The 21,166-nt window shown below is 40.7% G+C and overlaps 11 protein-coding genes across 11 annotated transcripts; 6 read left to right on the top strand and 5 right to left on the bottom strand.

Annotated features, from left to right (window-relative positions):
- Positions 1-14: 14 nt before the first annotated feature.
- Positions 15-1,166, bottom strand: PAS_chr4_0549 (Hypothetical protein; the record flags this gene model as incomplete). Its single annotated transcript, XM_002493943.1, has 1 exon — positions 15-1,166. The coding sequence occupies one exon, from the start codon at positions 1,164-1,166 to the stop codon at positions 15-17; it is 1,152 nt and encodes a 383-aa protein (XP_002493988.1).
- Positions 1,167-1,376: 210 nt separating this feature from the next.
- Positions 1,377-2,801, top strand: PAS_chr4_0548 (Component of the septin ring of the mother-bud neck that is required for cytokinesis; the record flags this gene model as incomplete). The annotated part of the gene is made up of 1 exon (XM_002493942.1): positions 1,377-2,801. One exon carries the CDS (start codon positions 1,377-1,379, stop codon positions 2,799-2,801), a length of 1,425 nt encoding a protein of 474 aa, XP_002493987.1.
- Positions 2,802-2,917: 116 nt separating this feature from the next.
- Positions 2,918-3,457, top strand: PAS_chr4_0547 (Hypothetical protein; the record flags this gene model as incomplete). The annotated part of the gene is made up of 1 exon (XM_002493941.1): positions 2,918-3,457. The coding sequence occupies one exon, from the start codon at positions 2,918-2,920 to the stop codon at positions 3,455-3,457; it is 540 nt and encodes a 179-aa protein (XP_002493986.1).
- Positions 3,458-3,662: 205 nt separating this feature from the next.
- Positions 3,663-6,818, bottom strand: PAS_chr4_0546 (Putative metalloprotease; the record flags this gene model as incomplete). Its single annotated transcript, XM_002493940.1, has 1 exon — positions 3,663-6,818. One exon carries the CDS (start codon positions 6,816-6,818, stop codon positions 3,663-3,665), a length of 3,156 nt encoding a protein of 1,051 aa, XP_002493985.1.
- Positions 6,819-6,985: 167 nt separating this feature from the next.
- Positions 6,986-7,777, top strand: PAS_chr4_0545 (Peptidyl-prolyl cis-trans isomerase (cyclophilin) of the endoplasmic reticulum; the record flags this gene model as incomplete). Its single annotated transcript, XM_002493939.1, has 1 exon — positions 6,986-7,777. One exon carries the CDS (start codon positions 6,986-6,988, stop codon positions 7,775-7,777), a length of 792 nt encoding a protein of 263 aa, XP_002493984.1.
- An 11-nt stretch (positions 7,778-7,788) lies between these two features.
- Positions 7,789-9,372, bottom strand: PAS_chr4_0544 (Alpha-1,6-mannosyltransferase localized to the ER; the record flags this gene model as incomplete). The annotated part of the gene is made up of 1 exon (XM_002493938.1): positions 7,789-9,372. The coding sequence occupies one exon, from the start codon at positions 9,370-9,372 to the stop codon at positions 7,789-7,791; it is 1,584 nt and encodes a 527-aa protein (XP_002493983.1).
- Positions 9,373-9,487: 115 nt separating this feature from the next.
- Positions 9,488-10,621, top strand: PAS_chr4_0543 (uncharacterized protein; the record flags this gene model as incomplete). Its single annotated transcript, XM_002493937.1, has 1 exon — positions 9,488-10,621. One exon carries the CDS (start codon positions 9,488-9,490, stop codon positions 10,619-10,621), a length of 1,134 nt encoding a protein of 377 aa, XP_002493982.1.
- A 205-nt stretch (positions 10,622-10,826) lies between these two features.
- On the top strand, positions 10,827-12,938 carry PAS_chr4_0542 (Member of the ChAPs family of proteins (Chs5p-Arf1p-binding proteins: Bch1p, Bch2p, Bud7p, Chs6p); the record flags this gene model as incomplete). The annotated part of the gene is made up of 1 exon (XM_002493936.1): positions 10,827-12,938. One exon carries the CDS (start codon positions 10,827-10,829, stop codon positions 12,936-12,938), a length of 2,112 nt encoding a protein of 703 aa, XP_002493981.1.
- Positions 12,939-13,438: 500 nt separating this feature from the next.
- PAS_chr4_0541 (Protein that forms a complex with the Sit4p protein phosphatase and is required for its function) lies at positions 13,439-15,949 on the top strand (the record flags this gene model as incomplete). The annotated part of the gene is made up of 1 exon (XM_002493935.1): positions 13,439-15,949. One exon carries the CDS (start codon positions 13,439-13,441, stop codon positions 15,947-15,949), a length of 2,511 nt encoding a protein of 836 aa, XP_002493980.1.
- A 112-nt stretch (positions 15,950-16,061) lies between these two features.
- On the bottom strand, positions 16,062-18,725 carry PAS_chr4_0540 (Zinc cluster transcriptional activator; the record flags this gene model as incomplete). Its single annotated transcript, XM_002493934.1, has 1 exon — positions 16,062-18,725. One exon carries the CDS (start codon positions 18,723-18,725, stop codon positions 16,062-16,064), a length of 2,664 nt encoding a protein of 887 aa, XP_002493979.1.
- Positions 18,726-19,583: 858 nt separating this feature from the next.
- Positions 19,584-21,080, bottom strand: PAS_chr4_0539 (Hypothetical protein; the record flags this gene model as incomplete). The annotated part of the gene is made up of 1 exon (XM_002493933.1): positions 19,584-21,080. One exon carries the CDS (start codon positions 21,078-21,080, stop codon positions 19,584-19,586), a length of 1,497 nt encoding a protein of 498 aa, XP_002493978.1.
- Between the last annotated feature and the right edge of the window lie 86 nt (positions 21,081-21,166).

The following is a 21,166-nucleotide window of genomic DNA, read 5'->3' as shown; positions in this document are numbered from 1 at the left end:
TTATTATATGTTTTTTAGTTCGTTCTTTTGTTAGGTGAGTTTTTGACGTTCGCTTTTCTTTTCCTTACCATTCCCGTTAGGTCGTTGACTGGCTTGTTGGCATCCTGTTCCTTTTCGGAAGATGAGTTTGAAGTTGCTTGGCCCAGGATTCCTTTTAAAATGTCCATCTTTTGTTGCTCCAACTCTTTCAGTGGGTCTCTCTCCAATTCCTGGAGTCGTTGCTCCATGTCTTGCAATAAGTTTTCATCTTTCGAAGTGGTTTCCGGCAGACTGTATCTCTGTTTTATACATGATATTGCTTGTTTCATGTGTTCAACTGCCTGTAACCTGGCTTTCTCTTCAAGTTTTAAAGTCTCCTCTTCATTGGCTCCTTCCTCTTTTGTGAACTCCAGCGCTAGTGAGATCATGTAATGGGACTCACTGATGAGCTGACTATATGCAGGGTATAATTCTTTACGATACTTTAAGCAATTGGCAAAATCTATGGATGCTTGAGCAAAGTTTTCAGTTTCCAATGACACCTGACCCAAAAAGTCGTAAACATCGGCCAAATTCTTTTTGATTTTGGTTATTTGATCCTTTGGCTCATCTCTGACGCCCTTCAGAGGAGGAACATCAGGTACCGTTTGTGGATGCTGTTTCAATTGCTCTTCAAAAAGTCCTCGTGCGGAATCCAGAACATCCCAGGCAATATCAAATTCCGAATCCTCTTTAGGCACATTTTCATTCTCTTCGTGCTCTTCTGAGGCACTCTGTTGGTTACCATCATGCTTTGTATCTTTTGGCCCTTCTTGTTGAACTTCGTCTTCAGCTTCTTCTTCAGCTGCTACTACTTGATCCTCATCAGCTTCAGCGAGGGGGACGTCCTCACTGAATGAAAAGTTTCCTGTTCCATCCTTCCCAACTTCATTAGCTTCATCATCCTGCTGCGGTTTTTCTTCTTCCTGCTCCTCTGATTGACCACCTAGAATTTCGGACTTGGAAACTGCGTTTTCAAAGAGCGCCTTACCATAAAGAAACAGCAATCCTGCATCATCTCTGCCAGTCTCTTGCAAGTGCAACTCGCAGGCATTCGAGAATTTCTCTGCAGCATCATCGTACTTTTTAGAAGCCAGTAGTTTTACTCCTTGGTTCACCAATGCCTCAACTTCATTAGACAATGCCATACTAGCTGGTGAGTGTGTCTAGCCCCTATCTACACGCGTCTTTTTTGGAAGGATCGCGAGACGAGAAAATCATAGTGTACCCCTCTAATCTGACTTGAACACACGCGCGCACTCTCGCAACAGGACGCCCAGATCGTCGGTGTGCTCGCTGGCACACGTACATTAAAATTAAAAATACAATTACACAAACGCTCGTTCATTAACTCAAAGATGACAATGTCTGAAACTAGCGTCCAAGCAAAGTCCGAGGATGAGGTTCACCTTCCCCCACTTGAAGGAAACGGGAACGTGCACGAACTGCAAGACGATTTGGAAAGTTTGAGAATCCAGAAAAGTGACGTGCAAGTTGATCCAAAGGTCAGCAGTGGTATTGAAATTGAACATGAGGATTTGAAGATTATTCGAAGGAAACTCACCAGCTACGTTGGATTTGCCAGTCTTCCCAAACAATGGCATCGCAAGTCTATGAAGAGAGGATTCAACCTGAATTTGATGGTAGTTGGCCAATCGGGCTTGGGTAAATCTACATTGATAAATACCCTTTTTAACAAAGAGTTGTACCCCATTGAAAATGACGGATTGGAAACTGCAGAGCAATTAGAGGAAGTTTCTGAAGTTACCATTGAGACCGCTAGCTCTGATATCGTGGAAAATGGTGTCAAATTGCACCTGACAGTGGTCGACACCCCTGGTTTTGGAGACTGCATTAACAACATAGATGCGTGGAAACCAATCGTGGAGGAAATTGAAAACAGATTTAACATCTTTCTGGAAGCTGAGACCAGAATCAACAGAACAACCATAGTTGATAACAGAATCCATGCGTTGTTATACTTTATTGAACCCACTGGACACTCATTGACTGCTCTGGATATACAGTTTTTGAAACGCGTCCACGAAAAGGTCAACCTTATTCCTGTCATTGCCAAGTCCGACACTTTGACCGAAGAAGAGATCTACGGGTTCAAGCAAAGAATACTCGAAGATATTAGAAACCAACATATCAAAATCTTCGAACCTCCTCAATATGAAGACCTTGACGACGAAGAAAGCTTGCAGATCACCAAAGAAATGATTTCCAAGATTCCATTTGCTATTGTTGGCTCCACTCAAAAAGTACAGACCGCTGATGGCCGTACTGTCCGCGGTAGATCCTACCCCTGGGGGGTTATCGAAGTGGACAATGATGATCACTGCGACTTCATCAAACTGAGACAACTGTTGATTAGAGATTTCATGGAGGATCTCAAAGAACATACCGCAAAAGTTTTGTATGAGAACTACAGAACTGAGAAACTTCTCAAGACCGGAATTACACAGGATGACAGCGTTTTCCGCGAGTTTGATCCAGTTAGAAGACAAAAGGAAGAGCGTGCTCTGCAAGAAGCTGCATTGGCAAAGCTGGAGGCCGACATGGAGTCTGTGTTGCAGAAAAAAGTTGCTGATAAAGAGAAGAAGTTACAGAAATCTGAGGCAGAACTGATTGCAAGACACAAGGAGATGAAGGCCAAGTTTTTGAAGAAACTGAAAACCTTGGAAGAGAAGAAGAAGATGTTAGAGAACACCAAGACCACGCCGCACCAAGAACCACATGCCCAACCTCCTGCAAAGACCCGTAAAGGATTCTTGCGTTGAGCTTTTTGCTTAGATCAAGGCTATATAGTAAGAAAAACTACACAACATTCGCGCTGGATTGAAGTAGACAAAATAAAAAAAAAATATATCAGGCCTTGCATCGCATCTAGACCACAATGGGAAGTAAATTGTCAGATTCTGGAACTCGGAAGAGCAAGTCTGTCAGTAGCAGGAGGAGAAAGAAGAGAAGAACTGAAGTTGAATCGGACTCCAGTAGTAGCAGCAGCAGTAGTAGCAGTGAGAGTGAGAATGAGAATGAAAATGAAAATGGTCAGGAAAAACCCTCAGATCAGCCTAGAGCTGACGAACAGGTAGAACTATACGATGTTAAAATGGAGGATGCCGATAGTAAAGAAAACAAAGCTTTAAAGGATGCTTCAACATTGGATATTTTAAACAGTTTAGGCTTTGTTACGGATAAGAATATAGATTTTGAAGCCAAATTGGAAACCAATGAAAAATTGAACACATACAGAGAAGAACTACTAGACAAGTATTTGAACTTGCAACTTAGACAATACGGGAATGAAATCAACCAGCTGCAAGAAAGTGATGATTTTCACACTCAAAAATCATTGGTTCTGATAGCCAAACTATTAAAAGAGCATGGAGAGTTGTTTAATGACGAGGCACTGAAGGGAATATTGGGAGAGTAAGTAGTAGAACCTCGATTAATAACTGTATAGTAAAAGCTGAATAGAAAACAGTGACTGAAGAAACGTTTCGTAGCCCCCGTCTTTGGTGTTTTGGACTAGATGCTGATGATAGTATCACAGAGGTACAGTAAGCTATTGCGGAGCGTATCGATAATCTATATGGTTTCTATTCTATTTTTTCAGTAGCACCTTGGACTGTGTGTCTTTAATCTGAATCGTCCTCTTCGTCTGATGACGAATACTCAGATTCATCGTCAGACTCGTCTTCATCATCTTCATCATCTTCATCACCATCCTCCATTTCAACGTCACCATCTTCATTACTTGTGTTCGTAGGTACAATCTTTTCGACAGTCACGTCATATCCAAATTCATTCTCTAGTTTGGCTATCAGTTCCTCAGCTTTTCCAGGATGAACACAACCGAAAACAACACTGGAGTTCTTATCGAAAAGCGGTTTGAAATATTTGTTAATGCAATAGAACAGATCCTCTTTTGTAACCTTGGCTAACTTCTTCAAATACTGTTCATAGTAGTCAGACCCTCGTTCCATTATAACTTGGTTAATGTAATGATTTTGAGCCACTTGGAAGTATGTGCTTTCATTTTCTGTAATATCATGGACAATGGCACTGACAGCACCTTTGATTAGTTTTGGCTCAAAATCTATTGACCCATTGGCATAGTCATCAACAATTTTTCTTGCAACATCAATAGCCCCTGGTCCATCGGCTCCTTTGTATACATCAAAAACTAGTTGACCCATCTGAACTGATTGATGGACGTTGGTTCCATAAGCCAGACCTGCTCCTCTGATACCTCTCCAAAATGGACCCTCCACAGCTTGAAGATAAGAAGCTGTCAAAGCAATTTTTGGCACATCCTCATGCGAATACTTATTGGGCACTTTTGTAATAAACATCAGATACGTGGATTCTGATCCTGGAGTAACAGCGATAAATGCCTTATTAGATAAATTAGTCCCAATGCTTGAAAGTGATTTTGAAGGAGAAGGAACCGGTGTTGGTTCTTCACGTGGTCTACCTTCAACCAGAATATTCCATTGGTTGACAGCATTGTCTAATTTTTCAACATCAGCAACAACCAAGACACGAATATTCTCTAACTTAAAAATTTGATTTCTGATTAATTCCAACTTTTCATTGATCGCAGAAAATCCTCCAGATTTGATTTCATTTAACAGGTCCTTGTAAAATTCTTCTAAATATAGTGTATCCTTAGCCTTTTTCAAAGATTCATCGCTGAACACATTCTTGTTGTACAGGTAATCCAATACCTCAGATCCATTTCTTTTTAGTTCTGCCATGGAATTGACGAGTTTCTCTATAGTAACTCTAACACGATCCTCATCAAACTTGGTTTGGTACATCAATTTGTGAATCCATTCTATGGCCTTACTGTAATTCTCGCGTTTCACAATAAAGTTAATATTCAGATAATCCTCAAAAGAGCCACCGATACCGTAGTTTATGTGGTTACTAATTGTGTCTCGTTTTAATCCAGATACCACATCCTCATAGGATAGATACTCTCCGTTCTCCGATTCGATTGGCAATGAATTAAGATTCGTGAAAACCTCCATGTACTTCTTTAAATCAACATTGCTAATGTTAAAAGTGTTTACAAGCACCGTAATGCTAACAAATTGAGTTTTAATATCTTGAAATTGAAGAAACAGAGGAAAATCTTCCAGTCTTGTTTCTTGAGATAATTTTTCATGCAATTTCTTGTTCTCTTCGGTAACTGGAGCATATTGATTCGTTCCACAAGAGACTGCAACTGTGTGCAACAACTTGATACGAGAAGGGTCCGGTTGTGAAAACGAGTCCAAAATATCATCAGGTATAGGTGCATCATTCGTTTTGATAGCACGCTCAAGTGTATCTTGTGCCTTTTTTAACCCTTCAGCTCCAAGGTCAGCTTTTCTCTGCTCCAATAATTTTTTGTTGCCAGACTTTATAGTCTGGTACATCTCCTTCGATGGTTTCCCTTTCATAACAACGGGCTTGTTGTTTACCAGCATTTCTTGCAGCAGGTTACACCATTTTTCACTGGACCATGATTGCAAAATTTCGTACTCATACAAATCTTTAGTCCACTTAGATAAGTCTGAACCATCACGCTTACCATAAATAAACTCACTAATTGCAATGGTGGTCAAACCCTCAGAGCTATTCTCACAAGACAAAATGTAATTCCATTTAGCACTTTGCAAGTAGTCGTTAATTTTCTCCAAATCAAACTCTGAGACATTTGCAGCGTGCGACTTTATGATTGACAATACGCGCTCTGCAACAAAGTCTAGTTTCTCAGTTGGAACACCTTTCAACTCAATGTTCAAATTAGTGTGGTAGTAATCTTCGGTGTAATATGATACAGCGTATGCTAAAGGATCGGCGCACTCCACAAACTCCTTTTGTAGTAGAGAGATAGGACCAGAAGTGAGATACGAACCCATAATATCAATGGCAACATTCTTCAGAGTATCGTCAACAATGGGACCAATCCAAGAAAACAAAACTTCCCCACTAGATTCGTCTTTGTCAGGAAACTCCACAGTTTTGAAAATAGTCTCAGTTGGCGCAATATCGTGCCTTGAATCTATCCATGGTCTAGCCTTTAATTTTGGTAAGTCTAGGGGTATTTGATTATCAAAGTCGGTCATTGTGGATAACAATTCAGATTCATCGATAGATCCGCTAATGATAACGCACAAATTCTCAGGAACATAGTAGCTTTTGTGGTAATCAACTATATCCTTGTTATTCAGCTTTCTAAGATTTTCCATCAGACCTCCGGTTTCAGATCTATAGGCAGAATGAGGGTACAATGCTCTTTGAGCATTCAGCCAAACATGAAACCAATGTTGATTTTGAATACCATGCATTTCACTGAAAACGACACCCTTTTCTTTACCATTTCCATCCACATGATAAACTTCAGTAACAAAACCTTCTTCTGTTAAAGTGGGCTGAATGAGATGTTCCAGATAAATTGGTAGAAGTGAACGGAATCCATCCCAACCAGCAGTGGTCAAAGTATATACAGTCTGATCAGTGCTTGTCCAGGCATTAGTCTGTGAGAAAGCCAAATTACCCAAGATATCCAGCACTCCTTTGTAAGGATAGTTTTTGGATCCCAAGAAGCACAGGTGCTCCAAGGTATGGGGACAGCCACTGTCATTGTGAATCTCTGTAGCGACAGCAAAATGACCCGAAATAATAGGAGAGGGCTTGTCAATGTAGACTAGTTGGAGGCCAGTTCTTGAAGAAATCCACTTCGTAATTTTGCTTGGACAATAGTCCACGGCAAACGATGTTTGCTTGACAAAGTTGGTCATTCCACCAAAGAATCGACTAGTGATTGTTGGGAAGCGTTTAGGGAGACGTTAGGCTCGTAAGCTTTGCACTTCAGATAATTTTTCGATTGAAAAAATACATCGCGCGAAAGTTACATCTTTCGAAGAGCACAACGTATTGACTGCTTCCCCCACCGAACACTTGAGAAATGAATTTAACTTTGATCTTCACCCTGATCAGCCTTTTGCTTGGTGTTTGGAGTGCACCGATAGAAGAACCTCCTTATACGCATTTCGTGACGTTTCACATCACCCAGGACGATCAGCCTTTGGGTGATCTGGTGCTGGGACTGTACGGTACTGTCGTTCCTAAGACCGTGAAGAACTTCTACCAGCTCGCTGCTATGACACCCGGGTTTGGATACGATGGATCCTTATTCCATAGAGTCATTGAGGATTTTATGATTCAAGGAGGAGATTTTACATCTGGAGACGGGAAAGGTGGTCGTTCGATATATGGTGAGAACAAAGGAGATTTTCCTGATGAGAATTTTGTTTTGAAGCATGACAGATTAGGAAGAGTAAGCATGGCAAACTCTGGAAAGGATACCAATGGATCTCAATTCTTTATTACTGCCAAAGCTACTTCTTGGTTAGATGGACATCACGTTGTGTTTGGCCAATTGGTTGATGGGTTTGAAGTGTTTAGTAGCATCATCAAAACTCCTACCAACTCAAGGGATAATAAGCCAACGGCTAAAATTATGATTAAAAACGCAACCGTAAAGGAAGTTGATGAGTCAGATATAAAGTCGAAACAAACTGACTCACCAAAGGCAGAAGAATCAAACGACAAAGGGTCGGAAAGTAAGCAATCCGTCGAAGGCACCGCTCATACTGGTTTATGGGCATTGGTATTTTTTGCAGCAATTGGAATTGTAGCTTTCCTGATTTACAAGAAGTCTATCCGCCACACTCTTTACACCAAATTGAACAAATGAGGTATATATTTTCAGGTTTGACTGCTCCTCTCATAAATGAATAATTTATCATCAAATTTTATGAAGGATCGAAAGACCGTACGAATAAATCCAACATCAAGTTTGGTTGCGTCTCTTATCATCCGTTTAAGTATTCCATAATTGAAAATTGTATTTTTGATAGATTGTTTATTGATGCCGTTGTAGCCTTGGACAACATCAATCTTCAGCCAATCCCCCTCCCATTTGGGAGCAGTCGAAGAATCCAAGTCAATTTCGGAGATGACATAATTGAAAGAATCCCAGATTGTGTCCAGCGACTCGTCTTCTGTTTTATCATAGACAATTCTTAAATTGTTCAATTTTGAGTTATCCAAGTAACCAAATAAAGTCACCCCAGTCATGCATGCAGGGACATCCATATGAACCTTAATATCAACAGGTAGGGAACTTTGGTCCAGTAGAAGGAGTTTCTCGTTCAAATGCTGTAAAGCTTCACCCCCAGGGTAGTTATACGATGAGATGAAAAGAAACGACAGGGATATGAGCAAAGAGCCGAAACTTAGGAGAAAAACAGCAACTTTGACGATTGTGAATCTCCTGGGTAGTTGTGCAAGTACTGTAGATATGGTGATGACAAGTGGTGGAACAATGTAAACTATAAATCTCCATTCTTTATGAGGCTGAAATGCAATGATTGCCAAGTACAGTAACGATGAAAGTGTGAGAGATTTTGAGTTCTTCAGTTTATCATTCTTTAGAAAAAGTCCTGGTATCACTAAGATTAGTAAAGGAGATTTGTTAAACAAGTTTGGCAGATACTTCATTAGATAAGCATACCATGGTTCGACTCCCCAAATACTTGATTGCCCTTCTAAAACATTGAAGACGAAACTATTGATCTCAGGGATTACCTTGTATCCCCAGAAATAGGAGTCGAATACGTAGCTGCAAATGGCACCTGCCAAGGTGCCAACGACACCATTCTTAAAAATATGGAGGAAATTATCGAAATTGTGGGTTTGAAGGACACTAACAATCGCCAGAATTACGGCAAAGACACCAATTTCTCCTCTAAGAACCACTCCTGAAAAGGCCAGGACAGCAAATGATACATTCTCGTGCGTTAGGTATAACGCAAAGGCGTTTGAAACTAACGGTAACGCTATGAAGTTGGGCAATGTTCTACTACTGTAATAAACGATGTGGAATTGACACATTTGGAGTATCATATACCAAAATGCTGTTTCCTTTGAGATATTGCGACTCAGAACTCTCCTGATTCTGATCAACCCTAGCCCGTTGAACAAGCCTAATAGTCCCCTGACCAAATACTGGTAGAATAGTCTTGTTGGCCAATTGGCAAAGAAGCTGGACAGCAAGCCTTTGAAAGGCCTGATAGCTATACTTAAAAGTCCGGCTCCCCAGAAAGATCTTTGAATTGCACCTGGAAATTGAGTATGATCATAATGAGAGAGATCATCAAAGCCGTAAACTATCATATCATGACAGGCTTGGATGTTGAACGATTCCTCCACTTTGGTAAAAGGAGATATAAATAGGTGTAGCCCGATCAGGAATAGCAATGCTAAGTCCAATAGTTTGAGATTGATCATTACTTAGATAGGCCCGTCTTGACACTAACAGTGGAAGAGCTGGAAAATGCATACTTCTGTTCGCGATACCAGGATATCATGGAGCATCGCACAGGAATCTTTTTCGTCAGCAAGAATGGATGAGGATATCCCACAGTTGGTAGAAGATGTTTCTGAAATCAAGGGAGAGTTGATTGTTGACCCTTCGAATCCTGTCTCCGTTATAAGAAATGCTGTAGACGAATCAGTTAAGGTGCCCATATCGATAATCACTGGCTACTTAGGATCAGGTAAATCCACCCTACTGAAAAGTATAGCAGAAAAAGGAGATAGAAAACTAGCAGTCATACTGAACGAATTTGGAGATTCTGTAGAAATTGAAAAGAGTCTAACCATTCAAGATAAGGGAGAAAGTTACGAAGAATGGTTGGATCTGGGAAATGGATGTTTATGCTGCTCTGTCAAGGATAATGGAGTTGCAGCAATAGAGAGATTGATAGCCAAGAAGGCCGGTTTCGACTACATTCTGCTTGAAACAACAGGTGTTGCTGATCCAGGTCCTATTGTTAATATGTTTTGGGTAGATGACGGATTAGCGAGTAATGTGTATATTGACGGGGTTGTGTGTGTTTTGGATAGTGAGCACGTTGAATCCTGCCTTGACGATGTTGGAGGACATTGGCACGGAGAGGATATATCAACAGAAACAGACGGGACGACGACCGCTCATTTACAGATTGCACTCGCCGATGTCATTCTCCTGAATAAACGTGATAGAATCAACGAACAAGACGAGGCTCGCATCAAGAAACGGATTAAAACGATCAACAGCATTGCTCCGATATATGAAACGCAATTTGGGGACATTGACTTATCCAAGATCTTAGACCTTCACGCATATGAAAACAGAGACATAGAAAGCATACAATCGATCAAGCCAAGTTTTCATGATTCTAGAATTTCCACAATTTGCATCGATTTGCCCCTCTTCGATTTCACCAGCTTGCAAAAATTTGAGCACATACTCCAAGAAGCCCTTTGGGAGGGTTCATTCGGCTCGTTAGAGGTCGATATTCATAGAACTAAAGCTTTACTGGCATTTCCGGACGGGTTCAAAGTGGTCCAAGGAGTTCGTCAAACGTACGACATTATCGACAGTCCAAACACTGGCTCGAGCTCGCCCTACACAACAGGAAAGCTAGTTCTAATAGGAAAGAATCTGGACCAAGAAAGAATCGCCAACCACATCAACTCAATACTTAGCAACTGATCACTATAATAGGCGACAACTAACATCCCATGTAATTCTTGGTCATTCGCGAGACATCTCCTGTAAACACCTAAACGTGTGTGCACGCACCGATACCTCTTCGATTCTTAGGGTTCAAGTTACCTATTCTTTCAACTCCGATCAAAGTCGTTCTACAATGACGGAAGTTCAGAGTCCGGAGAAGAAAAGTGGGCTTCGCAAATTTATGCTAAACTCCCACTCTTCCCAGAAACGACATAAGGTGGTGGTTCCAAGAATTCACGAAAAAACCTACGGTGAATCACTGGGGTTTCGAACCAGTATCCTTCCTTCGTTGAAAGATCTGGGACCGGCCGACCTAATCCATGTTTCTAGGCTGCATAAGTCAAGCCACAAGGAAACCGGTACCTATCATTATATCACTGGATTGGACTTGTCTACTGTAGGAGGACCAATTGCCTACCTTTCGACAATTCACTTGAGTGACAACTCGTCCAAAAAATCTTCCTCTAATAACTCAGTGGGAACGTATTGTTCCTGGAATTGTTTTACGAAAGGTGATTTGAGAATCCGGAAGGAATTTCCCGCTGGCAATTACTCCACCAGTTTCATTTTCGGAGACAGGAAGAAGAATGCATTGCACAATAGCGGTGTTACTGACAGACTATGGAGAGAAACATACGTTTCTTCATTGATCCGAGCTTTGTTATTCCCAGATGATCCGGCACGCCATATGCCTGGAATGTGTCAATACAATCCTGTTTTATCGTCTACTTCGGCGAAATACGCTGTTTCGGAGTTGATATACTTTCTGCCTAAAGGGTACTTAGTTGGATGTTCCAATGATGTACAGCAACCTACATATGTTCAAAACTATCTTGTTGACTCTCTTTTGAAGCTCGTTGAGATAACTGGACTTTATGATCTTGCTTTGGAAAAAATAGAAGAATTAATCTCCGAGAAGCCTACATTGAACGATGAATTTCGCCTGCTGCTAGTAAAATTGCACCTTTTGAATAACAATGAAGTTGCAGCTGTTGGCGTTCTACATGAAGGTTTGCAAGTTGATCCCCGAGATGCACTACTCTTGAATGAGCAAGCTAAATTTGTTCTGAAAAAGAATAGACCAGATCTTGCTCTTACCTCTGCAAGTAGATCTGTTGCAGCTGCCCCAGCCGAATTTGAATGTTGGGAAACTTTAGTAAAAGTTCACCTTCGAAGAAAGGATTATCAGTCGGCTTTATTGGCTCTTAACTCTTGTCCAATGTACTCAATGAGACAATCTGATATTTTCAAACCACTTTCTCCTCATGATGTTGAATTTCCTCAACCACTAGATGGCAAATTTGAACAGATTTGGAACGATGCAGAGTCAAAGGGTCCGGTTTTCAACAATGATGGCGTACTAGGCCTTGCTAGCAAAGCCGAAATCAATGCCACAGAGCCACTTTTGATCCGAGTGTACCATAGCACTAGGTATAGTGGAACCTTTAAGAAGTCATATGCGCTTCTGGCATATCTGACTAAGCAGATTGGTTGGGATGAGGTCCTTCGTCTCAGGTCTGAGTTATTTGTTATGGAGGAAGAATACCACAAAGAGCTAAATTTTCAGGAAGAAGAGGAAGAGAACGATTTAGAGCCTGGTGACCAGGCCAGTAGATCCGAGAGCCAAACAGAAAAACAGTTTCTCAATGGCAAATTAGAAGTACCATCATCTGATACAATTCACAAAACAAGATCTAGATCTATATCTCCTCACAAAAGAGATATTGCAAGTGAAAAATTCAAGTCAAAAAGATTATGCGAAAGATGGTTAGATGGGCTGTTCCTTTCTCTGTACGACGACTTGATGGTTGGACTAGTTTGGGATTCAGAACGAAAGTCAGGCGGGGCCAATTTAACACACAGTGCTCTAGAGTGGGAGCTAATTGGGCTTTCATGCTTCCGCTCTTGTAATTTTGAAGCAGGTATTGCAGCGCTGAAGACAACATTAAGTGCCAATTTTTCAATTTTTAGTGCCTTAGCATTACTCCAACTATACGATTTCTACGAAACTGACCCAGCCGAATTCCGCAGACTGAACTTACGTGTCAATATCCCCTCTAATCTAAACCAAGATTACATCCTAGAGCTGATTGTTAAAACTCTGGCATGGTCTTACAGGTGGTATGGAGATTTTTCGCCTTTCTTGGCTAAGTTAATCTCTAGAGCAATCGAACGAGACGGGTCCCAGCTGTTGAAGAATAAAGTGCAAAGCAAGTTTCATGCCGAAGGTATACCCATGATAATGGACCGTTACGTAGTTTGGCTGGAACAATTTCACACCGGTGATTTATAGATCTAAGTAACTCCGTTCTTAGTATCACAAGGCATATATATTACATAATCGAACCTACGGAAGACATTAACCTTAAACTTTTCGCTCGCTCCACTGGTGCCCTTTTTCTGCCCCTTCATCATAGGTCGTTCACCAACCATTAGTATTCATCACGCATCCGACAAAATTGCTTACGGTGATAGAACAGCTCTGTAGTTATAATACAATACGTTTAGGTGTGCAAAGCCCATTTCACTCTATAACTCCTTCAGCAACCGTTTGAACCATCAGTTGTGGAGGAAACGCATTTGGAGCTTCAAGAAGAACTTTGAGGAAGGACGACGAAGGGAGACCTATTAGAGTGCACAGAAAGGAATAATCAGGCCAAACCGAAACCAGAAACGGACAACAGGCTAGGCATCGCATAAGTAACTGGAGTGCTATTCAATACTGTTACTCCATTACCCCGTTCCAATAATTCATTTTTTATACATAAATCTGCTACAACTCCATCGCTTAACATGTCAGGATCATTCTGGCGATACAATTCGTATGGTCCTGTCTCTACCATCGACTCATTACTAGAGAAGCCGGATTGCACTCTAGAGGAGTTATTAGATGACCCGGAAATCTTGCAGCAATTAATGGCTTCCAATGCCAAGTTGATAGAGTTTCTTTGCAACGATACTGTTATGGCACAGCTCATCGAGTACCTTCTGGAAGATCAAAGAATACAAAATGGGGGTTTTTCTAAAGATGAACAGTCATCCTCGGGTGAGAAAAGTAATATGGCTGAAGGAAATTCGAAGGATGTAAAAAAAGATGACAAAACTGATATCAATGAGAAGGAGGAAGATGAATCAGAACACATTATGAATGTCACGAATACGGAAGGGTTAGACTCATGGCACCAGGATAACAGTTTTGACTTTTGTGAAGATGAGGAGGAACAAGAGGAAACACCTGAAGAGATTCATTCTCGTAGAACTCAAGTGTCTACCGAGATACTATCCAGTGATGCTTGGTCTATTGTTGATGCACTAATGGAGAATACAGATTTGTTGAATTCTCTATGGGGTGTTCTTGATTTACAAACACCTTTACCTTCGACCACAGCTACTTATTTTATGAAGATTAATGAGCAATTGCTAGACATGAAAACTGACGAAATTATCACATTCATCTTGCAGCAACCAAATTTTGTTGAACGATTCATGAAACATATTGACAATACGCCTCTCATGGACTTTTTACTAAAGGTGATTTCGACAGATAAACCTAACTGTTCCACAGGTATTATTGATATGTTATACGAACAGAACTTAATCTCATCTCTTGTTGAGTTTCTTGGTCCAGATGTTCAATCAACTAAGCAATCAGCTGCGGGTGACTTTTTGAAGGCATTCATCACCATATCTGCAAACTCAAATACGGATAGTTCTACTATTGGCCCAAATGATCTAACCAGACAGCTTGTCTCCGAACCTGTAATTGGGCGTTTAGTAGAGTTGATGTTGCACGGTGGAACAGGCTTAGCAAATGGTGTCGGCATACTTATCGAAATTATTAGGAAGAACAACTCGGATTACGATTTTGTCTCTGTTCTTTACACAACCATAGAGACACATCCACCTAATCCCAGAGATCCAATATATTTGGGACATCTGGTGAAAGTTTTCAGCAAAGCAATTCCAACTTTCACGGAGATGTTGAAAGGAAAAAGTGAGAAAGTTCTGGAAACCCCATTTGGTACAATTGAGCCTTTAGGCTTTGAAAGATTCAAGATTTGCGAGTTGATAGCCGAACTGCTTCATTGCTCGAACATGGCCTTACTCAATGATAAGAAAGGAGCTATAATTGTTCAGGAAAGAGATGAGGTTAGGGCTCAGCTTCGTACCAACTCACAACTTAATGATGATCTACAGGAAGAAAGTATAGATCAAGGTATTGACGAGATCAAGAATCTTACTCTTTCCGAGAAGAATCAGTCGCAGATGTCATTAAGCGATCAGAACGTGGACGGGTCAGATACCGAAGAGCCGGAGCAGCGGGAGAACACTTTTGATGATAGTCAATACGAAAATGGCAATGGGCAGAAAGAAAGTACTAATATGGATGAAGATGAAGTCACAGAAATCACTGATGCCTCAAAAAGAAAAGCCAACCTGAAAAAGGAGAATGTTGTAGGCGATGAATTAAAGATTGCATTGTATGATAATGAGGTGATTAAAACCATTCTCGAGATGTTTTTCAAGTTTCCTTGGAACAACTTTCTTCACAATGTGGTTTTTGATATTGTTCAACAATTGCTCACTGGATCAATGACTGTTGGCTATAATGAGTTTTTGGTGAGAGACTTGTTTGACCGTAGTGCCATTACGGATTTAATTCTAGCTGGTCAAAGAAAATGCGATGAATATGAAGAACAAAGCGGACTGCGACTGGGATACATGGGTCATCTTACTTTGATCGCTGAAGAGGTTGTCAAGTTTTGTCGGTCCTATGAATCTAATCTTGATGAAGTTATCGAAAAAGCTGTTTCCACCGAGGATTGGCTGAATTATGTCAAATGCACTTTAGCGGACATCAGAAAGAAGTATAATTCGATTCTTGGTGGAGACATGGATATTGAAGGCGAAGACACTCAAGATTTTTCTGAGAATTTTGTTATGGAAGAAGGAGAACTTTCCATGGACCACCAGTTCCAGATTGAAAACGAACCTTCTGAGGATCAGAATGCAGATCAAGAGTCCCTGAAACCATCTAATCCAGACAGTAGTTTAATGTTTAACACCGGATGGATGAACGACATGGATGATTATGAAGACCCTAATGATGACGGACAGAGTTATGCCAAACCTGACAATCCACTTTATGAGACAGGGAATGTCGAAACTCAACAACTTGAAGATGGTTTCCTTGATGAGAAAGGCTTAGACTCGGATGAAGATAGCGGCAGCAGTGACGAAGGAGAATCTTACGACGATGATGTGGACGTTTTAAAGTTGTATCGTACAGAAAGCTTGCATTAATAATTTACGAAGTTCATGAATAATGTACATCTTGTTTTTTTAGAGTATCTCTTATTTTGTTTAATGTCATGATACAGATATATAATATTATTTATAAATTAATAGAATGAGACTAGTGAACAGTTGATTTGACAGATCTGATTTTGTTTTTCAATCTGTCCAGGTCTTCAGCGTCTGGTTTGATGACCAAAGTATCGGGAGCTATAGCTAAGTCATTTAACAGCAGTGACTTGGGAGATCTGTCAATACTCTGAGACGCAGTTGGAGTTCCGCAGGTGAAAAGCTCAGAAAAGTTGATGGTCTCCTTGGTTATACTGTCCTCTTGATCCATCAAGAAATCATTTCTTTGGGAAGAGTGAGATCTTTCCACGACAGAATTGCATCTGATATCTTTCAACTTCTTCAAACCGTTATTCAAAGAGCCTTTGATAGAATCATTAAAGGTATCGAATAGATTGCTATCGGTGTTAGTGCCATTTGACCTCGGGTTGATTGTTGGTTCTTGTTTGACTATTGAAGATGGTCTCTTGTAACTTCCAAAAAGCGAGCTTGGCGGATTATCCATTCCAACACTGATAGAACTTCCCGAGAAAGTAGTTGGCACAGATAACGAGTTGGAAAACAATGAACAGTCATCGCTAGAGATAACGGAGGACGTGGAAGCAGACTTTGAGCGCTTTGTTCCAATTGGTAGTGTTTGGTCCTGTTTCCTCTTTGGCGGAATTATGAAAGAGTCCAAATCGGTAGTAGTTGTAGAGAGATTATCATTCAAAGTGAACATATTCATCAAGTCTTCATGAGCAGCAGAGTTTGATAAATTGGTTGATATTTTGCCCTTAAAATAGTGGACCAATTGGGGAAGAATTTTGATCGGCAATCCAGCATCGTTACATTGAAGTAGTTTTTCATAATTGTTAACTAAGATTGAACAAATCTCGTCCTGCAAATTACCAGTTTGAATCCTGTAACATAGGGATACCAAAATTGAAGATTGATGAATTATCGGCGTTTGTTGTAGGGTGTTCAACAATTCAGTAGAAGATTTATTATCAATAAGCATCTCATTGGACAAACCAAATATTCCAGACACCACACTATCCAAATTTTCTTTCAATTGTAGTTCGATGACCAGTTGAAAGTAAGAGTTGTAACAGTTCAAACGATTTAGAGAAATTAGCTTGGATCGCAGCACATTGATTTTTTCGGCACTGAGCTCATCACTGTCAGTGTCGTTCAGATTGAAATGTTCCACAAACTCTGTGTTGAAATTCTTGTGCCATTCCAATAACTGAGTCTTGATCTTACTCAACGATTGCTTGTCCCGCAAGCTGTGGAAGTTGTTGGGAATAAGATTAAGGAGGTTGTTGAACTGAATGGTGACATCCAATTCCTCGTGTAGGATAGAGATAGACTGCAATTCAGGCAAGTGTGAATCATCTAAACTGTAGAGGGAGTCATTGTCAATGTTATAAATGACACGGAAAAGTTTGGAAATCAGTTTGTAGCACCAAGAAAGTTTGATTCTGAGACGATTACCATTCGATGGTAATGGTCTTGGAAATTGTAGCTTTCTTGGGTCAATGTGAAGACGGAGTGAAGTGATGTGATGAACTGCAGTGGATAGTAAATTTCCAATGAACTCATCATATTTCTGAGCTTCATCTTGAGTGTCCAGCAAAGATTTTGGGGATTCGTAGAGAACCATATAGTGCAAGACCAACAGCAAAATAGAAACTTTGTCAGTCGAGGGCTTGAGGAAATCGATGTTTCCAAATAGTCTTTGTAGGCTATCCATAGAAATTAATCTATAGATTTCCGAAGGGACGGAGGTATCGTGAATAACAGGTAGAGTGAACTTGAGAATCAAAATCAACTTGACAATAAAGCACTGTTCAAACTCGCTAAACTCGAAATACTTTCTGAACCCATCAACAAAGACCTGATTATTAGAGTAGTATTTGTGAATAAATTGGAGGTAGTCCTTGTAAAAGGAATCAAATTCCAAGATAGGAATTAATTTGTTGTAGTTTGTAAAAAACTTCCAGATCAACGAGTCTAGACTATTGTTGTCTTCTGCAAATTTTTCGTTAAGAGTGTTTGAGTTTCTGTGAATCAACGGTAGGAGCAACTTGTAAAAAATCAAGTTCAAAAACCTGTTTAGATTCATGTGATATTTGTTCAACACCAAAGGATCATCATTGAAGCTCTGATCAAAGTTAGCACAACCGTTAAACTGTAGGACATTCAGGGATTTGATGTAGTCCATAAGTGGGGATTGTAGAAACTGATTGAGGACAAACGACCCATCCATGCCAACTCTGAAACGGAAATCGTCTTGCTTTGGCTCTGGAGATAAAGAGGGGCCACTCGTTGAGGAGAGGCTCACGGTGACACTCTGACACTCTGAAGAGTCATCACTCTTGAGATTTTCAGAACTGGAGACGGACGATGCCATAGCAATGTTGTTGTTAGTGCCATCAAAGCCTTCTTTCTTGATTCTGTTCAGTTCTAACATAAGCCTGTTTCGGTCCAGCTCCATATCAATAAGCTTCTGTTCCAGATTCTTGGTGTAGCCCTTTGGAAAGGAACTACGTGTCAGCCTGTCACTGATTTTGCAGACAAAGCCTATCTTGGAGCAGTTAGTGCAACTCGGTAGAGTTCCGTCACATTTTATCTTCTTTATACGACATCTGTCACAAGCCTGGCTAATTCGGGGCTTCCCGGTTATTGGGTTCTTGATGAGGTTGAACTTGTTGGAGGCTTGGTTCTCTTTCATGAACTGGGTGTAGTGGGTAAAACGGATGAGGAGGATACCAAACCAGAGGGATTAAAAGTGGGCAAATAAGACAACAAAGAAGTAACAAATAAAGGGGAGTAAAAGAGTTCCCAAATGAATGCAATAAAAAAGTCGGGGTTGCAAAGGAAATTCAAGGGAAAAAAAAAAGTCCAGCCAACGTTGTTTAAATAAATGTAAGCACGAAGTGTCACCAGCGTTACGACATGTTCCCCAGATTTCTGGTACACATAACTATTTGACAAACAGAATGGGGATCTATCATTGGCTCATCTTCATGCGCGAAATTACTCGATAGTGCTCGGAGTCACGGCAGGTCATACTAACGAACCATTGTTTTGCATGCATGCGTGGCAAGTTTTAAGTATGGGGTTAGAAGCTGCGTCCTAAGCAAGGTGATATAGCTAATCTAGAATTTCTTTTTCGTCCGCCCTACCTTTCTCCTTTGGCGTGAATCCTGGGCATGTTTTTGTTGGGAACTTGGTAAAATTTGACAGATTTTGATTGGCTTACAAGCCCACGAGTGTGTGACGGCTATGGTGCTAAAGGAGATATTTGCTATAATTATTGGACTAGTACGTTATACATTCAAATTGAAAAGGGTGCCAAGTTGTCCAAAGAGGGTGATCCCGTTAGTTTCTCAAGCATGCATGTAACCAAGAAAATGTCCCACCGGAAACATGAAGGTTTGCTAAATTGAGGCGCAAAGTCTGAGGTTTGTAAGGACTCCGTAACTATCTTACGATCGAAATAATTGGCGCATGCAGTATGTGCCCCACTTTTTCTCGTTTTAGATTCGCGCATTACCAGTAGGGCCCCGGTTTCACTTAATTGACAAAATTAAGTTTGGAAACCAACAATCTTATGGATGATATCGACTAGCCCCGGGATGCAACTCATGATCACCATCACGAGACCGTAGATTACGAAACTTAAAGAGCTGAATGCAGCTGCCCTGGGATTAGTGTTGAGCAAGTGCGCTGTAGCAACCGCGCCGCAATTAATTCCCAACACCATCCCAACCGTAACAATGTTGCTTGAATGACGCTTGGACCATCCTAAGAGTCTGATCATGTGATCACCTAGATAGACACCCAACAGGCCGCTTATTAGTGTTGTACACGAAAACAGATCTACTGATCCGTCGATATTGGCAATAAGTGGCTTTCCTAGGGCCATAGTAACGCTTCTTCCCATAAATGCAAGGGCTCTAGGGGCCTTAACTCCTAGATGATGGGATATTAGTGGATATAGGAAGAAGCATCCCACGGCTGCTGACGTACAGATGCTCGTTAACTTGATAAAATTTTGGTATAATTCTTTCCGTAGTCTAAAACATGGTATCGACAGAGAGACGATAGAGATATCCAGTAGAGATACCAAAAAATCACCGGCTCCGGGCCATTGCGAGTGGTATGTGCTCTCGTCAAACAGATATAAATATGTCCTTCCTGTAGAATACAGCCTTAGACTATCTTGAAATGAGACTGTTTTGGAGATCCAGTTGAAAATTTGCATGAAGAACCAAGTGAATCCCACTGTAAATATTAAAGGGTGAAAGATTTTGGCGTATCGTTTTGGGGTCTTTTCCAAAATGGTTTTGAAAACTAGCACGGTAATGCTCAGGTATAACAGAAGCGCAATGTGAAACTTGAGGAATAATGGTATGCCCACAATAAACATGATAAAAAAAATAATATAATCGACAATGTTGTTGAGAAGATCTATAGATGAGTGATCAGTCTTGGAATCCAGGTCCGAATCGGAGGAACATCCGTTAGAGCAGACATCTTCCCTGGAGTCGACTGCCACCACACCGCATTTCTCCACGGGCGGAACCACTTCAATTTCCTCCTCATGTTTTTCTTCATCATTTTTCTTAGTTCTGGTTTCCAGAGTCTCCCAAAGTATCAAAACCCATAACACTAAAGCAAATAACACGACATACCCGACAATAAAAATCGCCATAATCATAAAAGCTTCCTTTACGCTGATAGCATCACTCAAAGGCAAACGGATAAAGGACGGCACAAAGTAAAGGTTCATCCATTTTAGATGTAGCTCTAGTGTTGGGAAGGTTGCCTTTTCATAAAGCCCAAAAAGCTTAGGACTTGCCCAACTTAAAAGTATTAAAAACACAAAATTTCCCAGCATTAGTATGACAGGGGAGGGCACTTTTATGCCTATCACCTTTACCAACTCCTCAATCCCATATAGTAGTAGTAGTATCAAGATGTTAACCACAATATGGACCAAATATTTCGTTAAAAGATGATTGCAGGACTGCCTAAAGATCCATTTCCAATCCAGGTTGAGCTTCTTTGTTAAAGTTATCATCTGGATGATGGTTCTAAAAGACTCCGGTATCAAAAGGCCATAGATATTAGAAATGCGGGACAGTATATGTAATCAGCAATCTGACT

This window comes from Komagataella phaffii, chromosome 4, assembly GCF_000027005.1.
Source record: "Komagataella phaffii GS115 chromosome 4, complete sequence".
NCBI classification, from domain to species: Eukaryota; Fungi; Ascomycota; class Pichiomycetes; order Pichiales; family Pichiaceae; genus Komagataella; species Komagataella phaffii.
This window is presented reverse-complemented; position numbering and strand designations above follow the sequence as displayed.